At 41.2% G+C, this 23,049-nt stretch overlaps 1 protein-coding gene across 2 annotated transcripts; it reads left to right on the top strand.

The window, feature by feature from the left end:
- Positions 1-269: 269 nt before the first annotated feature.
- Positions 270-21,474, top strand: UPP1 (uridine phosphorylase 1). 2 transcript variants are annotated; one of them, XM_056138210.1, is made up of 10 exons: positions 270-393; positions 1,827-1,871; positions 2,866-2,975; positions 6,656-6,720; positions 13,219-13,336; positions 15,373-15,531; positions 16,609-16,723; positions 17,873-18,082; positions 18,634-18,780; positions 19,415-21,474. In XM_056138210.1, the coding sequence occupies exons 4-10, from the start codon at positions 6,698-6,700 to the stop codon at positions 19,552-19,554; spliced, it is 912 nt and encodes a 303-aa protein (XP_055994185.1). In that variant the 5' UTR covers positions 270-393; positions 1,827-1,871; positions 2,866-2,975; positions 6,656-6,697; the 3' UTR covers positions 19,555-21,474. The 2 variants fall into 2 exon arrangements, with proteins under 2 accessions (XP_055994185.1, XP_055994186.1); XM_056138211.1 differs by having other exon boundaries at positions 1,713-1,871.
- Positions 21,475-23,049: the final 1,575 nt, after the last annotated feature.

Genomic DNA, 23,049 nt, shown 5'->3' with positions numbered 1-23,049 from the left:
TATGCGTTCCAACCATGGAACAAGTGGTCTCTGAGTCATTTGTCACTGCTCATCCGTTCTAAAGGAGGAAATAACAGTAGGGCGTAGGTGCCTGGAGGGCCTCCAGGACTGGCTGGGTGTCCAGGAGTTCGGGAAGTGGGGGCGGAGCAAGGGTCGCAGCCCTGGACCCGACTGGCTGGGCCAGGGCCAGGAGGTGATTGGCGACACCTTCACTTCCCCCCGCCCCCCTCACTCCCTGAGTGGCTCTTGGAGACTTTGAACGAGAGAAATCAGCTGGCTAGGCATTACCGCCTGGAGAAGGTCGAGTTCGCAGCTTGAGGTCTGGCGTGCTCCAGAGACGTGCTCAGCCTTCGTGCCCAGCAGTCCCGTGCCAGGACAGCGCCCAGCATTGCAGTAGGTCCCAGCTCTGGGGAGCGGTTGCAGCCGGCGCGCTGCTCTCTGGACTGCAGGCAAGGGAACCCCTGTGGGTACAGAACTGCCTTCTGTGTTGTGAATCCTAGAGGGCAGAGGAGAGGACTGGAGGAGAAGGGCAGGCAGGTTTCCTAGAAAAGTACAGCAAGGGGTGGATAGAGTGCGCTGGGAAGGCTCTCACCCCGAAAAGGGGAAGTGCCGACTGGAGAGTGCCTGGGCCAGCTATCTCCAGAACTAGGGGTGTGTGTGTGTGTGTGTGTGTGTGTGTGTGTGTGTGTGTGTGTGTGTGTGTGTAAGGGTTCTTTGCCAGGATGTACTGGGGTAGGAAGGTGATAGGAAGGTGAGCAGGGAGTGGTGCATCAATCCCCAGGACTAGGGTCTCTCTCTCTCTCTCTCTCTCTCTCTCTCTCTGGCTTCTTTGCCAGGATGTGCTGGGGTAGGAAGGTGAGCAAGGAGTGGTGCCCGGAGGGTTGCCAAGAGGAGCAGGACGCACTTCCTTCAGCCTACCTGAAGCCAAATTCTCTCCTGGTCCCCTGTTTCTCTATTTCCAGTTTCTTTCCTGTGTCCCCAGCTCCTCCTCACATGTCTATGTAATGGGCTCTGGTCTAGAATCCACTTGTAAAGTAGGTAGCTTGAGGCCAGACACAGATGAAGCTCTCGCAGGACAGACTGACTTTTTGAACCCAGAGGGAAGGTGGTGTTGGGATCACTTGGAGTTCCCCTATCCCTTTGGAAGGGAGGGAAGCTATATTTTTGAGACAATTATTCTGTAGCGTTTATATGTAGTCAAGCACACTGAGTCAATATTCAACAAATGTTTTAAACATAAAATATTGACATCACGTTTTCTGAGGGCAGCTCAAAAGAAGAACTTTGCAGTTACAAATTTTGTGTTGCAACTATGATTTTTATGGCCCTTTTACAATTCTTGTATGAGGTAAGTAGTCCATGGACCTGAAAAATCCTAGCAAGGGAAACTCATCAGGCCCACCTGTTTTCCCTTCTGGAATTAAATGTTGGATCACATTTTCTTGACTGTGATCTCTTTGGGTTCAGATCCCATACTGCACACTCCTCTTGCTGATGATGTCTTCTGTGTTAAAAAACAAATTTGGTTCCATTTATTATTATGACCTGGACTTAAAACTCATCAATGTATGGGCTACCTGAATATATTGCCTTAATATAGGTTTTCCTGTTTTACTGACTCTTCTGGGTTGCCCACTTTATTCTGGTTGACTTTTTAATCTTACTAGTCATCAGCATAGGACCCAATCAAACAATTTTCCATTATTTCCCAGTCCAGTTTCTTCAGAGAACAAATTGAACCTTCAGTTTTCCCTCTGAGAAAGTCTTATGATTACACACTAACTCAGTAATGGTTTATTGTGCACCAACTGTATTCTCAATTCCAGGACTTCTAACACCATAAGCATTGAAAAGACACTTTAATTTAAAGGGTAAGTTATTGTTTTTTTCTTTTCCTAGCTTTTGCTTGAGTGGACTTTTTGTTGATATTATTGATTGTAAAATCAACATAAATTTATCAACATAAGATCCATATTATAGCAAACTTAAAAATGTACCTGTGAGGATGGTAGATTTGAGGTGGGATGGGAGGGGACCCGAGGATGCTGGGGGAGTGGCTGGTGGTAAGATGAAAATTGAGACATCATAATCTAAAACTCAACAGGTAGAATTTGTGAATATTGATGCTGTATTGAAACAAAAAAATATTTAAATCTAAATAAATATGTAACAGAAAGTGAAAGTTACAGCTTTCTTATACTCCCTCAATAAATCTAGGAAAGTGAAACTTTCTGCTTTCCTAAGTAGTTAATGAAAGTGAAACTTTCAGCTTTTCTCCTTTTTTTTCCTGAATGAACAATATCTCAGTGGGCTGGGTTGATAAGTTGGCGTTTCTTAGCTAAACAAAAAGTGGATGCTGCATTGGAGTTTGAGCTGAGATAATGTCAAAGGTGGAAGTCCATTTTGTTGTTCTTACAAAATACATTTATGAAGGAAAATATTGAGAATATATAATTTAAACCAGTCCATAATTTTTAAAACAACTATTGGAAGTGTTCTCTAAATTCTACGGATGACTTTTCCTATGGTTGAACTGTCCTAGTTACATTGCATTAGGGCTTGCATAAAAATTCCTGTATCCATTTACTCAGAAAACATAAGTCAGGCTTTTTTCTGGAATCTGCAGCTCACTGAGGCTGAAAAGCATTGTGAAGGGGCCTTTTCCCTTAAATCGAATAAGCCACTGTGAGCCCTATATGACAGTGGGTCATGAATACTGAGGACTAAGTTTCCAGACTTTGACCTCAGTATTGAAAGGACTACAGTATTCACTAGACCCTTTTCCTGTTTTCTTTGTAATGTGTAAAAAGTATTTCACTGAAGTCTCTTTTTATTAAAACTTGACAACTTGTTTTGATATTACAGCATAATCTTGTTTCTGAATTCTATTACTTCATTCTGAATCACCATCTGAGTCTCATTTAGGGAGTGAATACCTGCTCCCAGCATTACCTCTGGAAGAGGATCTGGTTTAGGTGAGTAGTTGACCTACCCACAAGTGCACATTTGCATTAAATTCCCACCCTTTCTCATGCTGGCCTAAGGGGAAGTGCATGAAAAGGTAAGATATTGCTTTGGTCTTTGACCTTTCAATAGGTGGGTGGGGGGACCATATAATTTAATCTCCACACCCAGATTATTCTGAGTATGAAATGCTGTTATGATAATTAATATCAGGACTTCCCAAGCATATCTCAAAATGTGATCACATGACCTAGACACATATTTTATTTACAGGGAACTTTCTGATTTACAAATTGAAAAAAATGTGCAGTTTTCTCTGTAAGAAGTTGGGTCAATTAAGATTCACTGAGTGCAGGACAAGGGAAACTAGATAGTGGTAAGTGGTAGGGGATGCTCACGGCCTACAGATTCTTGTATAGTGACATAGAAGAGTTGAAGCAGTACTAGAGCAGACTTGAGGTATAGTCTAAGGTCTGTGGAAGCAGAGGGTAAGGATTGGATAGAGCAGTGTTCTTTTTTTCCTGGTTCGGAGATAAGGAGAGTTTTTGGGCTTACAGAGAAATACCAGAAGAGATGTTTTCTTAGTTACCTGCTTCTTTTCTGGAATATATTTTCTGTAGTCTATGTTTCCTCTGCTATCCGTACAGGAAACACTCTCTGATTCCATTGCTGCGCCTAAGGAAGGTTCATTTTTTTCTTTCAAGCTTCCACCCATCAATTGCTTACCACTAAAGGAAAAAATGATATTAATTATCTTAATGATAGCTTAGAGGGAGGTTCTTCTTCGTTTATTTTTTTAAAATTTTTTTATTAGTGAATCACTGTGAGGTACATTTACAGACTTACAAACTTTCATGCTTGTGTTTCAGTCATACAATGATCAAATACCCATCCCTCCACCAGTGCCCATTCTCCACCAATGATCCCAGTATCCCTCCCACCATCCCCTTCTACCCCCGGCCCCTCCACCACCCCACCATGCCTCTGTGACAGGGCATTCCCTTTTGTTCTCTTTCTCCTTTTGGGTGTTGTGGTTTGCAATAGAGGTATTGAGTGGCCATTGTGTTCAGTCTATAGACTACTTTCAGCACGCATCAGAGGGAGGTTGTTCTGAGCACAGATGGCTTTAACTGGGCAAGTCTGACTGCCCAGCAGGAAACTATAGTGCCTGGAACCATGACTCTGTCTGACCTCAATTGTTTTTAAATTTTATTTGACTTTTGTAAAGTTGTTCACAATATTTGATTACATTAAATATTCAAATACCAATCCCACCACCATTACATCTTCCCACCACTGTATTTTGGATATTTTGTTCTGAACCCCAAGCCCTGTTCCCAAAGCAGAACTGAAATAATTTATTTTGTATTGCTTGTTGCTGGAGCGGTAGCACAGTGGGTAGGGCGTTTGCCTTGCATGCGACCGACCCAGGTTCGATTCCTCTATCCTTCTCGGAGAGCCCGACAAGCTACCAAGAGTATCCCTCCTGCACAGCAGATCCTGGCAAGCTCACCGTGGCATATTAGATATGCCAAAAACAGTAACAACAAGTCTCACAATGGAGACGTTACTGGTGGCCCCTCGAGCAAATCAATGAACAACTGGAGGACAGTGTTGCAGTACTACAGTGTTATGAATAATCTAAAAATGATCCACAAAAGGTTTCCTAGAGGAAAGTGTGTGAAGTTTATTGTATTTCACCCAGGAGCCATTAAGTCCTTCTATAAAAGATTAGTAACATGTTAAAGGTTGAGTCTTTGGGGGCTGGAGTGATAGCACAGCGGGTAAGGCGTTTGCCTTGCACGGAGCCAACATGACTGACACAAGTTCGATACCCAGCACCCCATATGGTCCCCTGAGCACCGCCAGGAGCAATTTCTGACTGCATGAGCCAGACCCCTGAGCACCGCCGGGTGTGACCCAAAAAGCAAAAAAAGGTTGAGCCTTTGAATGCTTATATCTATATTTGTATAAATATATTTCCCCCTAAGATTCGTTGCCTTATACTTTAAGCCCCATCAAATGGGGTGAGCTAGTCTTGGTTTATTAGTGGTGTAAACTATGAGATGTTCAGGAATAGATTCACTCATGGATGGGGCTCATCGGAGCATGTGGAAAGTGGCCACGATAATGGCGATGGTCCAACCCCAAATTTGACAAGGGCAGTAGCCTAGCTGAAAAACACACCCAACCTAAGTATGAATTACTGTTCTGATAATTCATATTGGGACTTCCAATAGATACATACACCCAACCTTCACCCCAAGAAATGGCATGGCTAAAAGAGATGAAAGCCCACATGGATATTCTCATGCAATCGCCCCCACCCCACCGCCAGCAAAACAACAACAACAACAACAGCAACAAACTTTTACCCAACTCTACCCTTTGCTGGATACTGCTGATAAAAGCTCACTCTTAGAAATTGGCCATTATTTTAACCTCCATCCCTTTAGCATTCCCCAGAAGTTAGGGGTAGAATTGAAACTTTCGAACCTCTGATCACATGACTGGAATTCCTGGCAACCAGGCCCTTCCTCAGGTAAGATCCAGAACTCAACTCATCAGTATGAGAAAGAGAAAATGTAATCGAGGAAAATGTAATGATTCTAGCTTCCTTGTGCTGAAATGAGATCAAAGACCAAATACACATTTATTCACGGTATTACATACAGAAGGGAGCTACTGCTCTTCTGACCTGTTCTTCCTCTTCACATGTTTGACCTGTGGCTCCTGGTGGTTTAAAGGGCAGAATCTTTTGAAATAGTCATTTCCTTCCTCATCTTCCTTTAGCCACAATAGGAAAGGCTGACACTCTATAAACTGAGGGAGGGGGTGTAAATGCCGAGGAAAACAATCCAAAAGTAAATATGTTAACCACTGCTGCACAAATTTTTTTCCTCCTCTGCTCCCAACTGTTTTCTCTGGTTTTCAGAATTCACTAAAAATGATCAGTATATTAATTATCTTAATGATAGAAATTTCTAAAATATGCACCTTTGGCCTTTTTGCCGAAGTGCTAAAAGTGGATTTCATCATCCATTTATCAAAAAATTGATAAGTGGATGATGAAATTCAAAGTGGAGAATCTGTACTAGGAGAAATGTGTATGTTCCAGATTCACTTATTTCATATCTCTGAGGCAATGAGTAAGTCTGGTTTCACTGTTCAGTCTCTAAAGTGAGACCATTTCCTTTCTGCAAGTTGTTAGGGTAACTGGGATGCTTTAGGTATCAGGTGCTCTGGATTATGATTTTGTTAATGAAGTTTACCTCCCAGATGGACTGGGGTTGACTACTGTCATAGGTGCATGATCTTAGGTCACTTTTCTGATTACCATGCTGAAGTAAAAAGAAATCACTGTGGTATGTCATGTGATTTCTTCTTACACTGGCTTTGAAATGATGTCAAATCAAGTCCTTAGGAATTTGTGCTTTAGTCCTGATCCTCCCTCTTCCCTGATATGTTTGACTGAAAGAGGATATTTAACATTATAAAAGGTGAAGAAACAGGCTTTATCTGTAAGCTTAAGACATTCTTAGGAAAGGAAAGGAATTGAAGGTAGGTTTCTACTGAAAAATGAAATTACACTTTTGATGTATTATCCTTATGCAGATAAGTATGGACTCATTGTCATGGTGACCTGGGTTAGTATTGGAGGGACTCAGTCTTCTGTGTTACTTTTTCCTAGGGCCCTGCCTTTGTTGAGAGAATAGTTTCCACAGGAACTAAAATGGACCTTGGCGGTCATCACAAGTAAGTATCCATACCTCTGAACTGTGTGCCATCTTGGTTGGTTTGGGTCTACTGTGCTTCTTTTGTGCCACACTATTTTATAAAAACTAGTGTTTACAAATACATTTGGTTCTCATAACAGAGACTGAAGCATGGAGGCTTGGTAGGCTCATGAATGAAATGGATAAATAACTCCACAGCTAATGCTAAGCCTTTGCTCTTGGGATCCACTGTCTCAGAGACCAAGCCTCATTGCCTTAGGTCTGTGTCTGGTGGGATTTAGCTTATATTTGGTTACTCTTCTACCACATTTCTCTTGATTTCATCCCAGATCTTTAATTCTGTATCTTTACCTATTTTGATGCAGTTATTCATAACTCTACATTCTTTCCTTTAACCTCTATGTTAGCATTGTTGTAAAAATAAGATGTCTTAATTATAAGCCCTAAATGAACTTTAAATCCACTAATTTTTCTATTATTCTCACCACCAAATTGTCTGCGGTCTCTGCTGGGTTTACCTGTAGATTCATTCAGTCTTATCATAGCTCCCAGTCTTGCTATGATAAGATACATAGTCACACATGACTCCCTGGGAGTCTTCCCTTGGAGCTCAGACATGAGGATTCCTTCCTCAGTTTTTTCCTTGGAGGCTTCTTAGGAATTCTATGACTTTCGAATACTCTCATGGTAATTGCACATACAGATCTTAATTCCAAATGGAAATCTCTCTTTTCTTTCATAAGTCCATTTTTACATTTTAATTATTTTCTATTTTTACTTAGGTACTTTGATTGTGGTTTGCAATGCTGTTAGTGATAAAGTTTTAAGCAGACAACACTACACACATCACTGTAGTACCTATGACACCTCCTGAGTCCTTACATCAGTACTGTGGGCTCAGTAAAGTCATTTCTCATATTCTTTTGCCATGGGCCATTTTTTTTATTCCTATGCTCCATTTCCTTATATTACATATGTGAGAGAAATCATTCTGCATTTGTTACTCTCCTCTGAATTTTACAGTGGCAATGTTACCAGTGTCCAAAATGCAACTTATTTTTCTGACTATTCAACATTGAAAGTTATGTTTACTTCTGAACTTCTTCCACTCAGATTTCCTCACTTAGTTGCTGTTATGAAATTCTGAAATCGTTTAGATTTGTTGCTTGTTTTGGGGCCACCCCCTGTACTCAAAGGGAACTCTCCTAGTCAGTTGCTCCTGACACTGCTAGGGGGACCATAATCAATGCAGGCTGTAATGCATGTGTCTCAAATCTAGCCCTTTGAACTATCTCTCTGGTTCTAAAATTAAGAAGTAAACTCATTTAATGTAAGATAAAATTGATTTGTCCTTTCAGCCTTCCGGCAGGGAGCTTAGGTCTATTGGGTTACTCCCATTAAAGTGCTCCCTTCCTCCATGTTTACTTGTAACTTCTTTCTTTGTGCTCTGTTGACTTGTAAATATTATTTTTCTCTTCTCCTTAAGTCCTTTGCATAGTTAATTTAGAGCAATGTTCTTTTTGTATGGACACAAGAAGACAGTTAATGCTATGCTTTTATAACTTGGGAGTTAATTGACTCCAGATAATATTACCTCTGGGGCATCTGTTCTCCAGACCTAAGGCTTAGTTGCCTTTACTTTCTAGCACCCCAAAAGCAGGATTGTGATGAGGGACTGGATAGACCCAGGGAAAGCTGTTCTACCCTGGCATCGAAATGGGCCTGGCTAACGTGCCATAATCTTAACTATAAGTTAAGAGCATGGTCATGGACAAATGCTGTCATGATCCAAAAAGCAATAACTAGATTTGGACCCTGCTAGGGGTAGCACTGTAGCACTGTCCTCCCGTTGTTCATCGATTTGCTCAAGCGAGCCCAGTAATGTCTGGACCCTGCTAGGGGTAGGAATGATTAATCTGGGCTGAGCACTGTAATCTGAGTCTGTGGCAAGATGTCCCCAGGAAAGCCATTCTACAAGCTCATTGTATCTCTTACTGTGTCCATACAAAATAACTAGTATTAAGAAGTAGAACTAAGATGTTAATTATGTTATTGGACTAAGGAGAGCAGAAACACCCCTAAGTAGTATTTTGCCTTGGAGCAGAAGAAGGCCTTTTGATACGTTGATTTTGCTGCCAGACAGGGTGTGGTGACTACCCCCAATGCTGGGGAGTTGGAGAGAGACAGAGAGAGAAGACCAGGGCAGCAAGATGGAGCACAGAGAGACTAGCAAGGGGGACAGAGGGAGAAGAATGTAGAGGAAGAATGCAGGAGCAGGTGCGTGGAGAGAGAGACCAGGCTGCCAGATGGAGCGTGGAGAGATGAGCAGGAGAGACAGGAGGAGATGGGAATGAGGAGCAATGTCAGACTGGAATGGGGAGCTTAGTGAGACTGGAACAGGAGCATAGGGAGAATGGAATAAATGGCACCTGATCATCAACCAGTTTGTTCCTCGCTTCCTCCTTCATCCACCCATGGCCTGTGTCGCCCCAGGTGGGGGAGCTACCCTAGTCCACCAAACCCAGGCAGCGAGAGGGAGAGCCGTCAGGGCTTTCCTTAGCTGCCTGGAGATTATACAGCTTAAAATATTTTATTCCACAGGTATGCTTATTTTGACCCGAATTGAGTTGAACAGGTTGGGTTGATATTTTTATTGTTGTTGCATTAATTTTCAGCCCTTAGAGGATTCCTTTCCATTGACTCCAGGCACTTGAGTTCAAGACTCCTCATTCCTGTTCTGAATGAAGTGTGTGCTATGAGGAGTTTCCGAATGTTGAGTTGAACTCAGCCTTTCCTAAGGACCTCCTCGACTGCCTATTGCAACTTCCATAAACAAACCAGGCTTGCAATCAAACTCTTCTACATAAGGTTTTGCTTCCTAATATTTACTGCATTTACTGATTCATTTCTGATGAGTTATATGTAACAAGTACTCTAGGTACCCTGTCTTGTCCTTTCCTGGAGAAAAGTGTCCCTTCTCAATTTTATGTCTCTTATGAGGAATCATGCACATCCTCATAAACAAACAAACAGAATCCTGTCAAAAACCAGAGACCAAAGAATTTCACCTTAAGGGCCATAAAAAAGTTCTTAACTCTGCCTTGTAGATTTAGTATAAAAACAGTTATAGCTGAATGACGGGGGGCTGGAATGATAGCACAGTGGGTAGGGCATTTGCCTTGCACGCAGCCAACATGGCTGACACAGGTTCGATTCCCAGCACCCCATATGGTCCCCTGAGCACCGCCAGGAGCAATTCCTGAGTGCATGAGCCAGGAGTAACCCCTGAGCATCGCCGGGTGTGACCCAAAAAGAAAAAAAAACAGTTATAGCTGAATGAATGAGTGTGCAACAAAAGCCTAATAGACTACATGTCGCTGGGTTTGTTGTCAGACATAATTATTGATTTCTGTTTTAAGCTGATATAGATGTTATCCTTAGGCTTCACCCTTTATCTATCTCACAGTAATTAATACTGCCATTGTTTTTGCTTATATTCATTTTCTTAAAAGATTTTGAGCATTTTCAAGGCAAGAACTGTATTAGACTTACTTAGGCCTGAAGTGACTGGTGTGGAATAGGCTTCTAGTACTCACTTTAGGCTTCTAGTATTCATTTTTAGTCATAACTTAACCATTACTAATAGATAACAAGTCTTCACAAACAATAATCTATTTTTACATCCAAAGCAAAGAAAGAAATTGGTGTGATAAGTTTCAAAGTACATCGGTTTGGTGGGGAAATGCATATTTTCACTTCGATTTTAAAAAATTCAATAAAATTTCCAAATGTTGTACCTCCTGATAGAGGGCACTCCTTTAAGTATCAGACTCACAATAAAGCAGCTTATCAAATTCACAGGTATTCTGCCTTGTATTTACAGAAAAAGCTTTTATTAGACAAACATTTGAACATGCAAGCAGTCTAGGTAAATCATTCTTCCTTAAGTCATTCAAAGATAATTCAAATTCTTATGCCCATGCAGTCTTATTTCTCCCTTTACCCCTTTGATTTTTGGGCCACACAAAAGCAGTACTTGGGTATTGTTCCTGGTGGTGCTGTGGCAGGGCCCTTGGGTGAGGGTGTGTATGGGGTGATGGTATATGGTATTGGGCATATAGATAAGCTTCTTGTGTTTTTTTTTAATGTGAATGATTTACCTAGACTGCTTGCATGTTCAAATGTTTGTCTAATAAAAGCTTTTTCTGTAAATACAAGGCAGAATACCTGTGAATTTGATACCTGTTATCTCTTTCCAGGCCCATTCCTTTAGAGTCTTCTTTATCTTTTTCTTGGAATTAGATGGGAAGAAAGATAATCTGTTGAGTACTGCACCAAAAATCAGGCTCAGAAGGAAGAAGCAGAAGGTTCTGATTTGGTTCTGCTTCTATAAGGAAGAAGCAAAAGATCAATTTCTCTGATCTGGGCTCATGTCATTATCCTTGACATTGGCAGGACTCGTTACTGTTGGATCTCCTTTCTGTGTAGATACGGAGGTGTAGTTATTGAAGGAGTCATTAAGGTGGACTTAAATCAGACTCCAGATGTTGAATATTTATTTGTATTAATTTATTTTACTTATCTATTTATATATATTATTTAAATGAGACTAGAGTCTAAAGTTGAGACTGATTAGATAACAAAGTTCCAGTTTTAAAATCAAATTTAAAATTCAATTTTTTTTTTAATGTGAAAATTGTTACCTCTCACCATCAGGATAAGTCCTGGTCTAAGGATTTACTAAACTTTTTCTAGTTAAGCTTTCTGTGTTGTTTTTGTTTGTTGAGTTTAGTTGACTTCTATGTTATTTTCCCACTCTGTGGAATGTCAGTATCGAGGAATTGGGAAGTGTTGCATGGCCATGTACGTGGCTGTGCAGTCCAGAGACTTCAAGATCTATGGTGATCTATGGTCTGGGCCAATGAGTTCACATGGTGGTGGCTGTTGGAGGTGGTCCTGGCTGTCAGAGCTTCTGGAAGTGGAGAGGGGGCATGAAGATAGGCTTTCTGCACCCACTCCGAGGAGACCAAAGAGTTCTCACCCGGGGAACCAGGGTATCCTGGAATTTTTTTGCAGTTTTGCATCTGCAGAGAGTATTAGTGAAGTGGTGGAGTTGAGTCTTTGGCATGGCCACAGTGGTGGGTATGGGTGTGGCTGCTGGGACTTTGGCATGGGGAGTATTCAGTCTGCCCCTCTGCCAAGGGATCCCTAGAGTTTTCAACAGGGTGAACAAGTGTGTCCGTGAATTTTAACTGCTTAGCTTACATCTCTTTAGAGATGTAGTTATGAATTGATAGGGTGCTTGGGTGAGTCAAAACGGCCGGGACTGGAGAGGTTGGAGTGGCTGTCGGGGCTTCCGGAGTTGGGAGAGAGGATGGGTTGCCCAACCCCAAAACATTAATTTTTATAAGTAAGTTTTATTGGAAACCAACAATTTTCATGTTGTCTGTGAGTCTTTTTATGGGATTACAGCACAGTTGAGCAGTTGTGACATTTTATTTCACAAAGGGGATAAAGGGGGTTTTATGAAAGAAAACTTGCTGATCTTTGTCTGCTCTCCACCAGAAATAAATTGTGACCCACACAACTTTTTATTAGCTACATTGAAAATAAATGCAAAGGGCAAAGCTTAGTCTCATTGTTCTTACTGATACTGTATAAACAATACAAAGGGAAATGAGAGTCATACAGACTGGAGAGGTCTGTAGGTGGTAGACTAAGAGGCTGCTTATACCTCCTCTTTCCACCTATGTTTCCTGTGGTGAACGGATCATTTTAAGAATAATTTCAAGTTTATGAGTTAAATTGAGGAGTTTACTCACAACTGACTTTATTCCTTTTTGTCTGTTTATTTTTGCCTCTGGCTGGAACGATAGCACAGTGGGTAGGGTGTTTGCCTTGCACGTGGCTGACCAGGATTCGATTCCTCTGTTACTCTTGGAGAGCCCGGCAAGATACCGAAAGTATCCTGCATATGGCAAAGCCTGGCAAGCTCCCTGTGGCATATTTGAAATGCCAAAAACAGTAACAACAAGTCTCACAATGGAGATATTACTGGTCCCGCTCAAGCAAATTGATGAACAATGGAAGGGCAGTGATACAGTGATACAGTGATTTTTGCCTCACAGTACCTAATGGTGCTCAGGTTTCACTCCTGGTGGTACTACAGGGGACTATACTCAGTCCAGGAATGAAATTCCAGTTGGCTGTATGCAAGTAGTTTACCCACTGTACTCTCTCTATGTACTGGATATTATATTAATACAGAGTAATTATATATATATACTATATGATATGTATTATACATAACATATATAATATAATAAGTAGTTGTGCTTCTCTTTGTTCTTTCTGATTCACCTTAAGTAGAAAATAACTGAGACCAGGGAAGAAGGACCTTTTGCAGTGTTAGGGCATGTTATTCTATCACATCTAGTCAAAGGATCCTTTTGTGAACATGGCAGTCACTGGTATTCTGAAAAAATTCTGCTTCTTTTTTTTTGTGTGTGTGTGACAGGGACAACTTTGTACAACTTTGTAATCCAAATGTGGCAACATTGAAAGAAGATGTTCTCTACCATTTTGGTCTCAGTACTGGTACCCATGACCTCTCAGCAATGTTTGGAGATGTGAAGGTAAAATTCTGAAGATTATCTTAAGACAAACTTCCTCATGGGCAACAGGGTATACTTCCTTATAGAAATCTTGTGGTAGCAGAGGAAAGGTTCTTGAAATTATATGATTATCACTACTTTTTGGAAAATTATTACTTTTTGAATATGAGTGGAAGTAAACTATTGTGATTCAACTGTAATGGTCCTAACAAGTTTCTATAAAGCTAGATGATTGAGACAGCATAAAATTAGTGTTTCTTGATTCATCGAGAGAGAAGAAATAGCAACATAAAATACTTTTCTAGGGAGCAAGTATAATTAATTATATGGGAGCTATTTATCACTTCACGTGTGTATTGATACCATTTAAATACTTTCACTAGTTTATTTTGCCGAGTGCATCTTCTAGGCTATTTCCCCCAAGTCTTAAATTTCTCAGTTCTGATCGGCCCTATTATAGGATTTATAAAATGTTTAATCTGGCGGATAAAGCTAGATTAACATTTAAGATTAAAAATCACATTACTGTCACTGTACTACTGTTATCCCATTGTTCATCAATTTACTCCAGTGGGCTCCAGTAACTTCTCTATTCCTCCCATCTCTGAGATTTTAGCAGCCTCTTCTTACTGTCTATATAGCCGTCCCCTTTCCTCCCCCACTCCCATCATCCCTCAGGATGCTCGGGGTTCCAGGGGGTGACTTCAGGCCGAGGTGGGGTCCTGAAGCCTCTTCAGTTCATAAAGGGCACACCACCAGCCCATCTTGCCTGCTTCTCTGGGGAGGTGGAGCAGGAGAGCACGTGTTAGGACCAGAAAGATGATGAACTATCCCAGAGGAAACTTTGGTGGAGGTCGGTAGTGGTCCTAATGTGCAAATCAGTTGTCGGACCTGGCGAAAGACTAATTGAACCATCTAGTAGCTGGTTCCCTCCAAAGTTTCCCTCAGGATAGCTGGTGCTCTCGCATGACCACCCACGCAGTTTTATCTGGTAAAGCGAATGATTAGAAGTCTTGGGGCCAAAAAATCAAATCAGAAAAATCATTGCTTTAACATAAGATCACTATATAACAAGACCATAACCACTAAACTTTTTATTTTGTTTGTGTTTTTGTAAAATACCTAGAGGTGCTTAGGGCATGCTACTGATTGTAGCAAGTGATCACTTCTGGTGGTGGTTAGGGGACCACATGCTATGTCACAGGGATCAAATCTGAGTCATCCACACGTAGGCAAGCACTCAGTTCCCTGTACTGTCTCCCCAACACATGAACCCTTTCTTGTATTTGATTTTAAACCATAGGAAATTTTTCTTTGTGTTATTAATATATTTTGTTTCCATTTTTAAAGTTTAACTTATAATTTTTTCTAGGCTACAAAAACTTCTCATTTTATAGAGAAATCATTTTTTTTACCATCAAACTTAGTGACAATGAAGTGTTTGCTTCTTTTACTTATTTACAATAAAATGAAAAGTTTTTGTATATAGTCCTTCACAGATTAAAATTTTTACTTTCTAGAGAGTTATACACCCATGATAATAGTTGTTTCCTGACAATGCAGCTCTTCTTCCCAATACTCCCTCTCCACATCTTTGTATGAGTGGGTCACTTTTTGACCCTGGAGATCCAGATCAAATAGGGTTAAAAACTCATTTTACAGATAATCTGTGGGGTCTGGTTGTACAATAGATGAACCTGTAGCACCTTATTCAAAACTCAGAGTCCTCTTGTATGAAGCTGCTGTTTGTGAGATGCATAAACACCAGACAGAAATAAAACTTGGAATCAACTTCTCAGAGAGCAAAGATTGGGTTTTACTGCATTTTGAGGAATCTATTGGTGGACTCTGTATTTCTGAAATGTTGAGACATAGAGCCACCAGAAATGCTTATTAAATAATGGTTCTCAGACATGGCAGTTCCAATGTGGGATCAAAGTGGGATCAAGATGAGCATTTGTTAGGTAATGCTGATGTTCCAGTTGGCCTCACTTTGAGAACTCTGACTATACAGTGGTCATGGTGTGCTTGTGGGGAACTCTATTCTTTCTCTGCAGTTTGTGTGTGTTGGGGGAACCCCCTCCCGGATGCAAAGCTTCATCAGATACTTGGCATCGGAGCTGGGCTTTGACCAACCAGGTGCAGACTACCCCAACATCTGTGAGGGGACTGACCGCTATTCCATGTTTAAAGCAGGACCAGTGCTGTCTGTCAGTGTGAGTAATTCCTCTTGCTGGTGGGTTCAGTCCTTATATTTTGCAAGGTATTGCTAACACATGCAGACTCTGGACCCTTTCAATTATACTAGATCAGGCTAGGAAAAGGGCTGGGTAGGGTTGCAGAGACACTTGATACATAGGACCTTGTCTTCCCATACATCTCTGTCTGGTACAGACCATACAGTATTGGTATAATGCAGATACACACAGTTGTGTGCTTGCAGGGAGGATTGAAGATTACAGACATAAGATGGTTTCCTACACAGACCAAGATTATTAAAGAAACATGGAGGAGCAAGAGGGCGCTCACAAAATTTTCTTTCATGTACATTTTGATCTGTGACAAGAATGAACATAAATCACTGCTACTCTTCAGAAATAAAGTCTTATTTCTAGCTTTCTTTTTTGGTAAAAATATAAATAAACTATCACTTAGAGTTAATGAAATCCTTGTCACTTGGATGAGTATCCTCATCTGTCTGTTGACTGAGGATCAGAGGACATCTGTGTGGTGATATTTAGTTCCAGAAAATTTATAGGAGTAATTTCTGCGTCTAAGACTCTGGCAAAGAAGCATTTCTGCCATGGGGCAGTGCTGGAAGTGCTGAATGAGTCTGGGAGGAGCATTGTGGAGATTAGATCTTGGAAGGACACTGAAATTGGTGAGGTTCAGAAAAACTGTGATGGAAGTGCCAAGAGAACCTGGGAGGGATCAGTCTCTTGGTGTGACTGAAGAAGTGAGTGCAGGGAGGAAATTTAGAAAGAACTACTTCCAACAGCATGGTATGGGATAGTATTGGCGCAGGCCTCCAACTGCCACTGCCACTGGGCTATTTGGTACCTGGTCATAGTGGCTCTTCAGGGAGCCTCTGATTCCACAGATGCTTAACTGTGCTGTGGAATGTGTAGGCAAGATGGAGCCATCTGCATGACAGCCTTGTGCAAAGTTTGCCATTTCCCAAGTTTCAAAAGTTTTAAAATGTGATTTCAATTTAATCTTCTTAGTTTAAAATACACCATAGAATCCATGAAGACACTGACGAATTTAACTGTGGTCTTTCTTTCTGATTACAGCATGGAATGGGAATTCCTTCCATCGCCATCATGTTGCATGAGCTCATCAAGCTGCTGTACCATGCTAGGTGCTCTGGAGTCACCATCATCCGTATTGGCACCTCTGGAGGGATAGGTGTGTGATAGAGGAGTTATTTGCCCACGGTTGCTATTGGGTAGTCAGGTCTAGAGAGTCCCTGAAGCAGGCCACTGTATAGTGAGCTGGAACACCCAAATCTTTCATATTTATTTTTTGTCCAAGTAAAGCTGATTACCAGGAGACAAGAAGAGAGAAAGCTTGTTTCGCGTTTTTTTTTCCCTGCTTTCCAGTCCATTCTCCCAATCAACAGATTTAAATAGGTAACAGAAAGGCAGCAACATTTTTGCAGAAGTTCATTCATTTTTGGTTCAAACTGGTATGCAAGTTTTTCTCTTGTTTGCTCTAATCAATTTTTATTTTTTCTAATCACTCTACTTTTGTTTCTTATCATGTCCTTTGTCTCTTCTCCTCCCTATTCTTGCAAGTATTTGAAGCACCTTATGAGACAAACTGAAAGATAACAAAAGGGTAAAAATATAGAACACAAAATTAAGAGATATATCCTTCAGTTTTCTGAAAAGTTTCAGTCTTCAACTTAACTTTTTTGGGGAATCAATGTTTTGGGGACCTGAGAGTCACTGATCGCTATTGGCAAAACAACAGCGTGGCTGTGCAGGTCAGATGATTCAATATTCAGGCCGGGCTACACAGTGCTGGGAACACCAGGGTTATTGTGTGGTTGCTATTATGTCAACTTACATGTCCAGACAGATAAAAATATAATTACCAGAAATCGTAATGTTCCACATAGAAGAGCATGGCCCTGGAAACTTCTGCTCTATTGTTTGTAATTTTCTATTTCTTTCAAAACTATTCAAAACACTTATTATCAGGAAAAATTGGTGCAGAAAACAACTCCTTATCTAATTTTTGTTTTGTTTGGAGGTCAAACCCAGTAGCACTCAGGGTCACTGGCACTAGCCCTAGCCTTTCAGACCTTCCTGGAAGTGTTTAGGAGTCCAAATGCCCAGGCACCCCTGATCCATATGCAAAACAAAGCTAGATTTACATGTACTCAGCAAGTTAAGATAGCTTTCCAACTGCTTATCTAGTCTATATTTTAAAGAGCATTTTGGGTGCTACAGTACTTTTTTGCAGAAAACAGGTTATTTTCTTTTATGCATGTGCTTAGTTCTGCCTTCCCCACCAAACGTATGTAATTGCAATTTGTGCTTTTTCCTTTAGGTCTAGACCCTGGCTCTGTGGTCATCACTCAGCAGGCTGTGGATGCCTGCTTCAAGCCAGAGTTTGAACAGATAGTCCTGGGGAAACGGATAGTTCGGAGCACCAGCTTAGATGAGCAGCTTGTGAGGGAGCTAGTTGAGTGCTCTGCCTTTCTTAATGAATTCCCCGTCATTGTGGGGAACACCATGTGCACGCTGGACTTCTATGAAGGTGAGAGGAGGACTTCATCTTCCAGTGACAGACTTGTTTTTAGGGTTCTCTTGGCTCAAGTTTCAACAATGTTCATAACTTTGCCAAGTTACTTATGAATGGGTGGAGCTTTTTGGGTGGGGGGGTCTCAAAAGGTGCTCAAGCGGTCCTGGTGGTCCATCCTAAAAATTCTAGGAAAACTGGACCAGTTGTTCAATGTGACAATCTGAGGAACCAGTGTTGCTTGGGTTTTGGTGGTGCCAGGAATTACCTGGACTATCCTGAAGGTGCTCAGGGTCTTCTAGGATCACACCAGGGCAGTGCTGAGACCTGTTCCCAGTGATACTTGGGAATCCATTGAGTGTTAGGGATCAAACCATCAAACCAGAGTCAACTGCTGAAGAGGCATTTTACTCTCTCTTCTCTCCAATGACTGGATCCCTTGGGCTAGAGCAGATAGGGCCTGGGGAAAATGATGTGAACCTTTCTCAGTGGGGTGCATATCAAGAGCAGACTGGTGGAGCTCAGCATGTGTATGTGGTGAGCATATTTAAATGCTCATGTGTTTTTAGGGCAAGGTCGTCTGGATGGTGCTCTCTGCTGCTACACAGAGAAGGACAAACAGGAGTATTTGCAGGCAGCCTATAGCGCTGGGGTCAGAAACATTGAGATGGAATCCTCAGTCTTTGCTGCGATGTGCAGAGCATGTGGCCTCCGAGGTAGGCTGGCATATGATCACGGCAGAACTTTCATCTCCTTTTTCTTATGCTGGATCAGCCTTATTCAATGCAACTTTCTTCAAACATTCCCTCAAAGCCCTATCCTACCTGTCTTTACCTTCTGATCAGCCTGTCTCTGTGTGATTTCTGAGTGATTGACATCATTGCAGCTATATGCCCAGCTTTTTCAACTTTGAATGAAAATGTGTTTAGGTGCCTCTACATGGGGTGAGAAAGAGGATGGAAAAAACCCATTTCAGTTTAGGTCAGGATTTACTGTCAGATCTATAACAAACCTGGCTTTCCAAGCTCTTTGAATTTATGAACTGGGCACTTGAAGGATGGATGTATGTCATCCTTCAATGTCTAGGATGGGAAATTCAGAGTTCCCAGACACCATCATCCTGGATTTTAAGGCATAACAGTGGTCTTGGAATTTTCTTGGTAAATTTCTTTTGGAACGAATGAAAGGGGAAATTAAGAGAGAACAAGACAGGATGAAGATGGAGGAGTCTCGCAGAATTTTCTCTTTTCATCTACAAATGACCTTATATATCAGCTCTTCTAAATAACTCTTAGTCTATTCTCTGACACTAGAAATTGAGCATCTTGATGAGGCCTTTGCTCTTTTCAGCGGCTGTGGTATGTGTCACCCTCCTGGATCGCCTCAAAGGGGACCAGATCAGCAGCCCTCATGAGATATTGCTTGAGTATCAGCAGCGGCCTCAGCGTCTGGTGGGCTACTTCATCAAGAAAAGTCTTGGCATGCCCTAAAGCCTCCCATCTGGAAAAGAGGAGTTGACTGGAATAAAACTATCGTCAAAGCCCCATTTTATGTTTGTTTTATAAGAAATTAGGGTATAGGATTGTTTTTGTTGGAGCCAAATTATGCTTCCTTAATTTCCAAGGACATTTCTATTTGTTCAACCTCATTGGAGACTTTTTCAACTATACTTAGCCCTGCTTGGGTTCTATTTAAAATATATTTATGAATTTGGAATATTTATACATGTATTTAACATGGGAAGTTAACCTTTATAGGAGATTCCATTAATGATATTTATCTGCTCCCAAATCCTGAAACCATGGAAAGGAAATTCAGTCTGGCCTGCAGCAACCCCTGCTGTTCATGAGAGGGAAAAACATACTTCTTCCCTGTACTTCTGCCTTCATCTGTCAGCAGTAGTCATTTCCTGACCCGCGACAGGTGGAATATCAGTCCAGATGATGGCATCCATAGAGGGTCAGACCAAGGATGGCATGCAGTAAATCCTAGTTAAACGGATGAGATAAAAATAAAAATTTTATTTCTGCTATGAGAATTGACACACAGATTGAGTTAGTTTGTTTTGTTTATTTTTGTACTACACTAGGAGGTGCTCAGGGATTACTCCTAGGGCTACACTCAGTGATCACCCCTGGAAGTTCTTGGGTCATGGGGTTCCGGACTCGAACATGGATAGGCTTGTGTAAAGCAGACACCCTAACAGCTATACTATCTCTCTGGCCCCCCACAGACTTAGTTTTCTACCCTAGCTATCTCCAGTGCTGACATTGCCAACATCCCCCAAAACATGTTACCTGGATTCTTCAATATTCTCCAAAGACTTGTTCCTTTCCCTCATCCTACATTCCACCTGGTCCCATGACATGACCACTAGTTCAGGTAGGCATCATGGACTGCTTCCCCTGAATTTTACTCCATGAATTCCTTTACCTTGGCTGTGACAATAATCTCTCTGAGCAGGATCAAAATGACATAGAATTCCAGAGCTTTCAGTAAGTGAGAAAGAGTGAGAGAGAGAGAGAGTTAGAAACATAATTGGTTCTATTCTGCAGAAATTGGACATGCCAAATTTTGAGAAAAGATTTCATTCATGGTAAAACTGAGCCTTTAATGAAAAAATAAATAAAACCTGCTACAAAATATTATGCATCAGGAATAATTTAAAAAATGTGAGCTATTAATAATGATTTGTGTTTTTCAAGCATTCACTATGTATTAGCACCTAATTTAAAATGTAATGGGTTCTTCTGCCTAAATCTCACCACAATACCAGGTGAGAATTATGAGGTATAGGATGCCTGAAGGATTGATTCAGGAAATGAATGATGGCATAAGCTGGGACAAAGTGGCCTGTGCTTTGCATAAGAGTGTATGTCTACACCCATCGTGCACAGTTGCCTATCTATGCACACAGGCAGAAAGATAGAGGTTTGTTTAGTAGGCTAGGAGTAATATTCAGCTTATCAGATGGTCCGAAAGGGAAATTTTGGTAGGAAGTCCAGTGTGTGTGGGTGTTTCTGACACAGTCACTCTTCATGGGGAACAGGCCCTCATTCTATGTATTCTAAAGATAGAGGCTTGTTAAAAAAGGGTATGGAAAATACCAACTGATAGCAAACATTGGAGACTGGGGTATAGACCTGATATTTCTAGGAGTAAGTGGTGAGGGGAATGAATAGGATGCCAGGAAGTAATATGGGGAAAAAGCAGAAGACTACAAGCATCTAGGATGGGCTAAAAGAGGTAATGCTTTATACACAAACCATAGCTTTTATTAAATAATGGGGAAAGGTAGCAAGGGCAACCAGCATGGCTGGGGAGGAGGGTCATGGGCACTTCAGTGGTGGGGGGTGAGCAGGATCTTTGTGCATCAACACCAGAAAGTTAACCATTATTGTAACCTTGTCACGTAAAATACAATAAAGTCTATCAAACATGAATCTTCTGTTATTGTTTTGGGGCCACACCTATCAGTGCTCGGGTGTCACATAGGATTAAACCCATGTTGACTGTGTGCAAGGCAGGTGTCATATCGTCTGTACTACCCTCTATCTCCTCAAATATAAATCCTTAAAAAAGAGAACAGTTTTTAAAATACTTATTTGTTTTGCTTTAGGTTTCTGTGTCACACCCCACAGGAATTACTCCTAGTGGGCTCAGAGGAAATCTTAGGGCTCAGGGGATATTTTAGATTGAACCCAGATCAGCCAAATTTGAGAAAAACATCCTCCTAACCATACAACATCTTCATCCCTCTTAAATAATTTTTAGAAAGATAAAATAATGACATTGAGAGTGATAAAATAAACATGAGTTGTAGAAATAAAAACATTCTGATGATAAGAGAGATATATACTTTGTTGCAGATGATAGGGAGAGCAAAACTTTCAACAGGAACTTTATTATGACGCAAAAAGAGGCCAAGGATGCAGAGAGTCTGGCAGAATCCAACACCACATGAACAGAAAGGGGGAGAACATTTTGAGACCATTTTCCCTTTTTTTTTTTTTTTTTTTGCTTTTTGGATCACACGCATCCAGCAATGCACATGAGTTACTCCTGGTTCACACACTAAGGAATTACTCCTTGCAGTGCTTGGGGGACCATATAGGATGCTTGGAATTGAACCCAGTTCAGCTGCGTGCAAGGCAAATGCCCTACCCGCTGTACTATTGCTCCAGCCCCCATTTCCCCTCTCTTAAGGGAAGGAAAAGCATTACTTCCTTGAGAGACTTCTAAACTGTTTTAGGATATGTGCTGCAAGCTCAAAGGACAGAAGAATCCCGATTTATTTTCATATAACTGCAAATTCAAACTTTTTACCTTGTGTATTGAAGCTCATAACTATAAACTCCAAGGTTCCATAGACACCAACATCCCTATACATCACACAGGTTCAAATAGATCAAAACATCTCAGGGAGGGTCCATACGATCCCTTGAAAACTTTCAGGATATTTCACAGGGTCACAAGTAAAAATTATGTAACCAGGAAATAGGAGCCTTTGGCATGAGACTGGGAATTTAACTGCTAGAACTAGGGCCCACAATAGGGAACAAGATTACAAAGGAGACAAGGAAAGAAAAGGTTGAGAAACATTACTAGATACCACAAAAGTCCTTATAAACTGACAAGTACTTGGAGACCACACTGTCTTTATGTCCACATGGAGAAAATGTGTCTTAATAAACCAGAAAGGTCCTTATAAGCCTTTAAGGACCTGTAGACCACAAATATCTCTTCAGACTTTACTTTTTGGGGGGGGGGGGCATCAGGGATTTGGGCGTCGTACCCAGTGACATAATTTTCTTAAGGCTTATTCCTAACTCTGTGGCTCTGGGATAACTCCTAAATGCTTCAGGAGACCAAATGGGGTGCCAGGGATTGAACCTTGGTTGCTGGCATGAAAGGTAAGTGGCTCTACCTGGTATATTATTGTTTCAGCTCCAGATCAGTTGCATTAAACCTCTGGTTGACGAGTA

Source organism: Sorex fumeus, unplaced genomic scaffold (assembly GCF_029834395.1).
Source record: "Sorex fumeus unplaced genomic scaffold, SorFum_2.1 ptg000128l, whole genome shotgun sequence".
NCBI classification, from domain to species: Eukaryota; Metazoa; Chordata; class Mammalia; order Eulipotyphla; family Soricidae; genus Sorex; species Sorex fumeus.
Note: the sequence above shows the minus strand (reverse complement) of the source record. Positions and strands in the feature narration are given on the sequence as shown.

Coding starts and splice junctions, on each gene's coding strand:
- UPP1 (XM_056138210.1), top strand. CDS start 6,698: ATGGACCTTGGCGGTCATCACAA. Junction 6,721..13,218: donor GACCTTGGCGGTCATCACAA/GTAAGTATCCAT, acceptor TGTGTGTGACAG/GGACAACTTTGTACAACTTT. Junction 15,532..16,608: donor GACCAGTGCTGTCTGTCAGT/GTGAGTAATTCC, acceptor TTCTGATTACAG/CATGGAATGGGAATTCCTTC.